Here is a 10,433-nt window from a genome sequence, read left to right on the forward strand (position 1 = left end):
TTTCTCCAGGAAGTCCACAGTTCCTTGTTGTATAATTCAGGGTTGTTGCTTTGCCTAGGGAAGCATAGAAAATAGGTATCCCTGGGGCAATGGATACTGTAGGTTATCAAGTCTTTTCTATAAACTGAGCAGGCAAGAAGTCCAAAGATATTAGTTAGATTGAACTCAAGGTACAAATGATGATACCATTTCTGATTGGCTGTCTCCATGGAGCTTGGCTACCAATACCTTTGTTTTTTCTGCTGTTGCAGAACACATTAGCAGAACTTTACTACTTAAACTGGGCCTATTCAGATATATTAGTTAGAAAAATGAAATGAAGAAAAATTGGGCTGAAATTGGCCAAATAATGCATTATATATATGGTGTGTGTGTGTGTGTGTGTGTGTGTGTGTGTGTGTGTGTGTGTGTTTGAAGCCACCTGTAAAACTAAGTGGTAATCTGACCAAATTAATTCTTCCCTTTTCCCCCATCCATTTTGTGATTATAACCTGATTAAATGGGAGGGTGAAAAATTAAGAAAAAATGTAATTTGCTTAAACAACTCAAAGGCAGTAAGTGCAGTGCAAACTCTGGAAGGGAGTGTTGCCTGGTTAGATTTCTTAGTAAAAAGGAGAAGTCATTTCAGAAGAGGCAAGTCTAGATGCCTTAGTGATACCCATTTTAGCCCATCCAAACCATCCCAACCCTCACCCTGGCCATAAGTCTTTGTGAACCCTACTACCAGTTATCTTTTATTCTGAATGATCCTATAGCTAACAAAACTATATGGGGGTAGGGGGGAGGGAAGAGAGCCAGACACAGAGTCAGGAAAGAGTTCGAATCTCAGTGTGTAAGCCTGAATAAGCCTTAGACTTTGGAAAGTCTGTATGGATGAGAGAGATAATAATAACTAGTCTACCTGCCTCATGTTTTTTTTTTTTTTGTGAGGAAAATACTTTATAAATAAATTGGCAGTTTTTACTTGAGGTCTGCAGACTTGTTTTTAAAAAAATAGTTTGATAACTGAATTTTAAAATATTGGTTTCTTTTGAAATCCTATTTATCTTACGTATTTAAAAATGGTATTCTGAGAAGAGTTTTAAGTCCTTTTCCAGACTGCCAAAGGGCTCTTTGACATAAAAAAAGGGTAAAACACTTTTTATAAAACATAAAACAAACTCTACATAAGTCCCTTTCTCTTCTTTCTAAATAGTATATCTATTAAATTTTTAATTATTAAACTTTTTAATGTCCAAAAATTAATTTAAAAAAATTTTAACTTTTAATTTTTTACAATTTCAATTGAATTCAATAAGTATTAATTATAATCTATATATGCCAGATATATATGCATATATAATATATATATATATAAATATAATCTATAATATGCCAGACACTACACTATGCTGAGGGTACCAAGGGAAAAAAAAAGACAAAAAGAAATAGTCCCTGTCCTCAAGAAGCTTACTAGATCCAAATCTGTGACTTCGGAGAATCAGCATCTAAGAGCCTTAGAGAGGTGTCTGGGGTCACTAAGCATTCAATCAGCTTGCCCTAGGATCACATAGCTCACAAGAGACAGTTTTTGAAACCAGGACTTCTTGATGTTCAGACTGTCCCTCTATCCACTACTCTACTGTGACACTTGTGCCTTTATTAGGCAGATATATAAACAGATCATGCGTGAATCAAGACATTATCCTGTGATGTCATTGGTCCTCTTTGAAATGAAAGATGAGCAACCTATGAATGTGTCTTGTTCAGGTTTTAAACTAGATTATTTCTGAGAAAAGTGTCCAAAGAACTATTTATTAGTCATTATTTTGCCTAATTGATGAAATGGACAGCTTTCTTGTTTAGCCTTTTGTCCTTCATGGACTCTTTAATCTTTCCATTATTAAATGTATTATTCGTCTATTCGGGTAAATATCTATGGATGGTTCTACTCCTTCATTCAATGGCTTCTGCTCACCATTGTCACTGATTTTTACCAAGAATTACAAGTGACAAAGGGAAGCTGTGGCCTTTTTATTAGGGCAATTTAGTCCCATCCGTTCCCCCCCTTCCCCAACTCCCACTGTTACCCAGCTCCTTAGGGGAAAGGAACCTTTGAAATTGCAAACAGAAGAGAACTTTGTTTAATGCAGACTCATAATTTAGAGAGTCTCCATGACTCACTGGTTTATAATTTTTAAGACATGCTTGGTAAATTCTGCATTCTATCTTTTAGAATATTGCCCCTGGGTATCATAGTGCCACTCTCTTTAGTAGCCCTCAAGATATGGAAGTGAAAAGGCTTTTTTGAGTGTACTACAAAGAAGTATTGAATTTTCCTGTACAACAGTAAGACCTTAGCCTAGCAAACTAATGCAATATTGATCTGCTCTGGGGATGGAGGCTGGGGTAGGGGAAGACTCTCAGTCTTCTTGTGTATGTGACCAGTTGTATATTTGGATGCTCAGAACTGTTGGATTTCTTTTTTTTGCTCATCTCAATTTTTGTGATAGCAACAAATTAGGAACATGTAGAATGATACCATCATAAGTAATACTTTTTTGGTTGAACATATGCTAAAAATAATGTAATTGCAATTGAAGAAAAAAGAAATTGTACTCCCATCTTTGTGATAAAAAAGATACAAATATAATGCAATCATTCTTGAAAAATTATGTATGCAACCAATGGAAAACTGGTAATTGGAGGGAGTTATTACATTAAGATGGTAGAATCTTATCAGAAGAAAGCATTTATCTTTGACTTTTTAGTGATATCTGCTTCTGATTATGATTATTCAAACCACTTTCTTTTACCTCTTCATCTTTCCATTTACTATATTCCTGCTTTAATTTTCTTCTATTGTACAAAACTTTGTTCATCTTTTAAAAAATGATAATCGATAAAAGACTTTGGATGAAGAAAATGTATATCTTTTAAAAATATAATATATGCCATGTGTAATTTTCCATGAACTAATTAATATTCATTTTATTACAGGATTTCTGCAGTATAAAGAGCACTTAAAGGAGTACCTAAAGGGATTACCCTCTATATCACCCCATCCCAAAGATCCAGGATTCATAGCTACTTTAATAGTTTCAGGAGTTTAGCTTTAATAACAAGTTATATATAAATGGATTCTATTCTGAGCCAGCCTCCATTCTTAAAACACGTTTGTAATCACTGGAATGTAGATAACAACCAAAGATTTTTTTTAAGAAAAACAACAACAGAGACTAATGGCTGACTTTATCTCCACTTATGTCAACAAGTGGAACTAAACATTAATTTTTGGTTCCATAATTTGGTACATGCACTTGTGGTATCGACCAGAACAACAATAACCATTGGCTCTCAAACCATATGTAAACTTCCTGAAATTACTTCTGAGCCGATATTTGAGAATCTATAGCACTGGGGAAGAAGCAGTAGATGGAGATGAAGCATTCATCGTGTGTATGCTTTGTTTTCTGAATTTTTAAGTAAACTGCTTTTCTTCAAAGCCAATGTAAATCAATGGGTCGCTTTCAATTACTTAGCCATTTAATTCAATGTTTATGATAAAATGCAACACAAAATCACTCAATGGCTAAAAGCCTTCAGCGCCTTCTGCTTGTTGTTTTTGGAAAGGATTTCAAAGATCCATTGCAATTTTACTGGCAGAGGAACTGTATGCTTTGAAATGCTATGACAAAAATGTCTCTAGTGCCATCGAAAAGCCCAGGAGAATCTAGTTTTTTTGGGGGCCAGAAAATTAGTGAGACAGTTTGCTGGAGCAGGCTAGACAGGGTCGGCTAAATATTAACAAATACGTAAACACATTTATCATATTCCACAAGCCAGCTTACTCTGGGAATAAGTCAAACATGCTAGACTTTTAAAGCATGGGTGAATAGCAAGGCTGATAACTTGTATGGTTAATTGTTCCTCATTTCAACTCAGTGATTTTCTAGAACCAGAAAATTACTACTTTGAAAAACCCTTGACACTAATAACAATGTACTCCATTCTGAAAGTGTTCTAAATAAGTTGGTTGATTGGACCTTTTTTTTCACATGTCAGTTTAAATGAAAGTTCTAGAGGGGAAGGCTGAAAATTTGGGTTGTGCGCAAATAAACCCATTATTAAATGTTCCAGCTATTGTTATAATGTTGTTTTCACATTGTTATAAGACTGTTTTTCTAATTGATGGATTGAATGCTCTGTAGTAGTCAGCCCACTGTTTTGGCAATCTCATTACTTAATGAAGGAGTTTCAGTAAGATCATCATAACCCTATTTGTTTGATAAAAACCCTAAGGAGGGATTTAATGTTAACTCACCCATTTCATCTAATGACAATATAAGCTTTCACTAAATCTAATTTTCTCCCTAATTGTTTCTCATTAAGCAACTTATCAAAGTCAAACAATAACCTACCCTAATATCAAGAGAAGGGGCATTCCTTTATTTGGCTATAGTTGCTACCTATACATGTGGCATCAGAAACAAGGAGCTTAGATGATATGATTCCCAAGATCCTCCCTACCAGCTGAAAAAAAAAATCCAGGATTCTTAGAAATAGTTGGTCCAACATTACCTATTCTCTGATTTTTAAGAACCTTCAAGTTGCCCCATTTGGATTCATGACCTGTACCTTCTCCAGGGAAACACGGATGTGAAGCCAGACTAAACACACCACAATCAAAGCAGCTGAAACAAATTATTTGATATAATCTCCCTTGACCAGAATTCAGGGGGAGGGCGTATTTTAACCATTTATCTTCAAATTCCCAAAGATTAGAATTGAAAATGTTAATTTGGAAGATAAAGAAAATCACTATATTTCATATTGGGGTATCTGGTGACTCCTTCAGAACATAGGGTCAGGAGAATTTGGCCCCTGCTAGACAGCAACTCCCTGATGCCCAGTTTGGAGTGAAATCAGGACTCATTCTTTCTTGGGATTGTTGAAAATCTATGGCACTAAGTTTGGAAGATAATATCACTTTTAAAATGAGCATATGTAGTTAGCTAGTCAAATAATGGTATGTGCGTGCGTGTGTGTGTGTGTGTGTGTGTGTGTGTGTGTGTGTGTGCTTCTGAGTCTGTATGTTTGTGTAAATGATTTTATGAATCCTGGAGCCCCAGGTATTTGTTTCAGATTTATTGCTAACTTGTTCTGTGACCTTAGACAAAATACCTAAGCTCTCTGGGCTTCCATTTCTTCTTTTGTACAATGAGGGAGTTGGCTCAATGGTCCCAAGCTTCCTTCACAGTCTAAATTTGTGATTCTACAATGGATCTCTTTTTAGGATAACTCAAAAATGACAGATTGTGTCTTTTGACATTTGAAAAAAAGCATCCTTGGGAAGTCAGTGGTAAAAAGCAAGGTCCCATATACCTTTAAATATTTTAACAAGTTTTGTAATAGTAAAGAAATGGAAAGTAGATGCTTTTGGATTGAGAAATGACTAAACTAACATGAACATAATGAAACCTTATCATGCTATGAGAAATGATGAATACAGAGAAGTCTGGGAAGATATATTAACTGATGCAAAATGAATTAAACAGAATCAAGAAAACGACATATAGCAGGAGTCAGCAAGATATAGTTCAAGGGCCAAAGCCAGCTGCCCCATATTTGTACAGCCTGATCTAGGAATGGTTTTTACATTTTAAAATATAATAAAAACTTTACTTTAAAATTTAAAAATCACTCTTACCTTGGGCTGTAGAAACAAAATCCCATAGAAACTATATGAAAAAAGGAAGCAGGCTTTAGTTTGCTGACTCCTGATATATACAGTGACAATAACAAAGTAAATGGAAAAAATGCCAGCAACAATAAAACAATTAAAATTGAATACCATGAAATTATAATAATCAAGTTTGACTGTGAAGAAGAGATGTAAGTGGGCATAGCCTTCTGCTTCAGAGGCAAGTGATTATGGGTGAGGGACACTGAATGCAATGTCACTTATACAAGTCAGGATAATAATGACTTTTTCAATATGTTGGTTAGTTTTGCTGGCCTTTTTTCTCCCTCCTTTTTATTCTTTGTTATAAGGAATTGCCCTTTGGAGGGAAAAGAAGGAAGTGATACTTTAGGAAGCATAAATGATACCAAAAAGAAAGATAAAATATATTTCAAAAATGAAAAAAATTAAAAGAAAGATAATCTATTGTCCTCTGTTCAACCCCTCCCTTTTCTGGGATACTGCTTATTTTTGTTCTTACCATCAGGGAATCCATCCCAGATTTCCAGTCGGTCATATCGACAGAACATCCCCCCTGGAGGATTAGAATCAGCTTCAAGGTCAAAGCTTTCAAATTCCAAGATAATCTCTGCCATCTTTGGTGCGAAGATAATGTAAGTGCATTCAAGGCTGTTGGGATACTTTTCAGGGAATCCAGGAGACTTTATCACTCCAGTAGATGAAGTATAGTTTCGGGAACATTCAGGACCTGCACAGGCAAAAAAGAAAAAAAAAAATGAAGTCCTAATAGGACGATAATCTATGAAAGAACCTACTATACTGATATCTGACTGTGTTAATCGCTGATTCACTCAGCCCTTTCCCATTATTGATAGGTATGAAAATCATTGTGTTCACCCCAGTTTTCCATTTGTGTGGATCAATTTGAAAACTTCTGCTGGCTTGGGAGAAAAAAAATGACAACTATAAAATCATGTGGGAACAATGAATGAGTAAGCTGCAGAAATCTCAACACAGCCCTAGAGAAATAATTATAGTCCCTTCAAGCTTAAATCTTTAAATCTTAAGGTTGACAGCCATTTATTGGTGAAATAGAACATTTACAAAAGCGGGTGAGTGAATTCAGTAGAGGGAGTGCTGGTTTCAGATTCCTACACCAGTGCCTGAGTAACTCTACCAGATGTGACCTATGCCTCTTTGACAAACTAAATGTGAAAGGTAATTCGTACATGTACCCAGGGTGAGTGACTCATTCTGAGTGGTGTTGACACAGGTGTGCCAGTAAAGTGTTGCTGTTAGTGAAGGCATGATAAACTGTGATTACAGGCAATGTTGCTGGAAGTCACCTAATATCAATGTTGACATACTAACCTTCCCCAAAGTATCAGTTCTAGTATTTTCTGGTGTTCTAAAAATGGTTGTTTATGGTGAGAAAGTTGGTGATGAGGGGGAAAAAATACTTACAACGTTTAATTGGGCCTGACTGCTTCAACTACTTCAACTCTACACATGGTGGTGGTTTATATTTCAAGCATTGGTCAAGGGCAGTACCAGCAAGCTGGCACTAGGGTTGTGTGGTGGCAATGGTAATGATTAAAATAATAATGATGATCACGAGGTCCTTCTTCTAAGGAAGAGACCTTAGAGGTCTGATGGTCCAACCCCTTGATTTTATAGAGGAGGGAACTAAGGACCAAGAGAGGTTAAGTGATTTGTCCTAGGGCAGAAGGTCAGTGGTAGAGTTGGGATTGGAACAGAGGTCCTCAGTTCAAACACAAGAGCTCTTTCCACTGCAACACATGGACCTAACCAGGATCTGATTCATTCATTTGTGCTCTAGCTACAAAGAAGAGAGAGCTGCCTGAATCCTTGAAAAACATATTTATCTAAATGGCCATGTGAGGATACATGTTTTTCCTCCAATATGCACTTCAAAGGATTCATTTTAAGAATCCCTATGTGCATGCAACATGCCAGCACAACCTTAATATTAAAAGAACAAATTTTTGGAAGTTCAGCTCCATATTTCATGTACCTAGAAGATGCCAGAATGGTTTCAATATCATAAGGACAGATTTTGGGGAGCTCAGCTCTGTATTTCATCCAACTGATATACACAAGAGATGCCAAGATGGTTTCAATATCATAAGGACAAATTTTGGGGAGCTCAGCTCTGTATTTCATCCAACTGATATACACAAGAGATGCCAAGATGGTTTCAATATCATAAGGACAAATTTTGGGGAGCTCAGCTCCATATTTTACCCAGCCAAAGTAGACAGGAGATACCTGGATGGTCATAATATAAGGAAAAATTTTGGGGAGCTCAGCTCTGTATTTCATCCAACTGATATACATAGGAGATGCCAAGTTGGTTTTACTATCATAAGGACAAATTTTGGGGAGCTCAGCTCCATATTTCATCCAGCCAATGTAGACAGGAGATACCTGGATGGTCTTAATATCATGAGGAAAATATTTAATTTTCTAGAATAGAAAGATACAGACATCTATTCATGAATGTGTCCCTAAGCAAGTCATGAAAACAGGTTCCTGGAATTAAATTCAGTTAATATTTATTAAATGCCTACTATGTGTAAGACACTGTGCTAGCTGTTGGGGATACAAAGGCAAAAGGAAAGCAGTCCTTGTTTTCCTGGCGTTTACATTCTCTGAATGGGTGGAGATGATGATTTTATAAGTAAACAAATGTAAAATATATACAAAGTTATTTCAAGAGGAAAAGAACATTATGAATTGGAGGATTCGGGAAATGTTTTGGGTAGGAGGAAGTGGCTCAAGTGAGCTCTGAAAGAAGCTAGGGATTCTACATGGCAAAAGTAAATGGAAATACATTTCAAACAGGAGGAAGAAATTGTGCAGGTGGGAGATAGAATGTTTTCTATAAGGAACAGCTAACAGAAATCCTACTATTATATAACTTCAACTTGGAAGGGCTCTTAGAGATCAATTAATCCTGAACCTCATTTTACAGATGAAAAGAACTAAAACCTTAGAATGCAGGTGCACCAGGAAGACCAGAATCTATGAATACTCAGGAGGATGAAGCTCTGTCAATTGACATAGTACATTTAAAAAATCTATATGGCAAAAAACAAAAAAACAAAAACAAAAACAAAAACCCCAAACAAACCCTGACAAAATTGTTTATTTCAAAGTAAGATTATAGTTTGTTATTGTTCAATCATTTTTCAGTTGAGTCCCATTCTTTGTAATCTCATTTGGGGTTTTCTTGCAAAGATTCTGACGTGATTTGCCATTTCCTACTTTAGCACATTTTATAGAAGAGGAAACTGAGGCAAACAGAGTTAAGTGACTTGCCCAGGGTCATACAGTTAGTAAGAGTCTGAGGCCAGATTTGAACTCTGGATTATAAGTCTTCCTGACTCCAAACCTGGTGCTCTATCCACTGTGCTCCCACTTTTAATTATTAGCATCTAAAATGCTTCTGTATAGATAGAAAAATTTTATTTTTATTTTAGTAAAATTATTTTCAAAAATTGGCATCAATTGATGCAGTTGAACCTGTAAATGTTTCTAGCTCAGGTAATAAGTAGTAGATCTCAGCTTTGAACCCAGGTCCTCTGACTAAAATCTAGTGCTCTAAAGGTAACATTTTTTTTTTATAAAACATAATTTGACAGAAATATTCTTGACTATCCCTCAAAAAATTGCCAAGAAATCAAAAGGTAACTTATTAGTCATCAAGACAAATTAATTTTATTTCCATTTAATTCAATTAAACAAAAGTTCATAAAGCTCTTACTGCACACAAGACACTGTGCTAGATGTCATATAACATTATATATGTATGTATATATATATATATATATATATATATAAATGATAGAAAATTAAAAATAGCAAAACTTTGGATTTATATGTGTATATAAAACCCCAAATGGTTAATGTTTTCAAGAGGTTTGAAATCCAGTGTTGAGCAGGGGACAAAAATGATATGTGCCAATATTATTGTGACAAAAGAGTGAGATTAGTATAAAGAGAAGGTATCAGTAAATGCACAAAAACTAAGGCAGATAGGTGGCACAGTGGACAGATTAGCCGGTCCTTAAATCAGAAAGATTTGAGTTCAAATCTGGCCTTAGACGCTTAACTGTGCAACCTTGAACAAGTCACTTCACCTTGTTTGCTTCAGTTTCTTCATCTGGAAAATGAGGTAGAAAAGAAAACAGCAAGTCACTCCAATATCTTTGCCAAGAAATCCCCACATTGGGCCACAGAGTTAGACGTGACTGAACAACAAATGCACAAAAAACTTGAGAAGAGGACAGTTTGCTTTCAGTTGAGGGGAGGAAATTAGTGAGGAGGCCTCTGAGCTGGGCCTGGAAAGAAGGAAGAAACCTCATCAGATGGAGACAAGGAATGGGGAGGAATCCATTGAAAGCATTAGGGATAATAGAAATAAAGAGTTCAGAGGAAAGTCCCATTTGGATGTGAACTAGAGTACACGAATGTTTAAATTGAATTTAATTGAAGAGTTTGAGGGTTTTTCTTTTTTCCCTCTGTGTATTGTATTATTTGGCTCAATTTCAGCACAGAAAATATTTGGAAATCTTTTAAAGGAATGATTCCTTCCTTCCTTCCTTCCTTCCTCTTTCTTCCTTTCTCCCTTTCTTTCTTTCTCTTTCTTTCTTTCTTTCTTTCTTTCTTTCTTTCTTTCTTTCTTTCTTTCTTTCTTTCTTTCTTTCTTTCTTTCTTTCTTTCTTTC

At 35.6% G+C, this 10,433-nt stretch overlaps 1 protein-coding gene across 4 annotated transcripts in view; it reads right to left on the reverse strand.

The window, feature by feature from the left end:
• The window catches only part of NRP1 (neuropilin 1), a 197,076-nt gene that overhangs the window by 98,451 nt on the left and 88,192 nt on the right, over nucleotides 1–10,433 (reverse strand). For all 4 annotated transcript variants that reach the window (XM_044678433.1, XM_044678435.1, XM_044678436.1 and 1 more), the window contains one exon: nucleotides 6,204–6,431. In XM_044678433.1, coding sequence (XP_044534368.1) covers nucleotides 6,204–6,431 — 228 coding nt within the window. The remainder of the gene's footprint in view (nucleotides 1–6,203; nucleotides 6,432–10,433) is intronic.

The sequence above is a fragment of the Gracilinanus agilis genome, chromosome 5 (genome assembly GCF_016433145.1).
Source record: "Gracilinanus agilis isolate LMUSP501 chromosome 5, AgileGrace, whole genome shotgun sequence".
NCBI lineage: Eukaryota > Metazoa > Chordata > Mammalia > Didelphimorphia > Didelphidae > Gracilinanus > Gracilinanus agilis.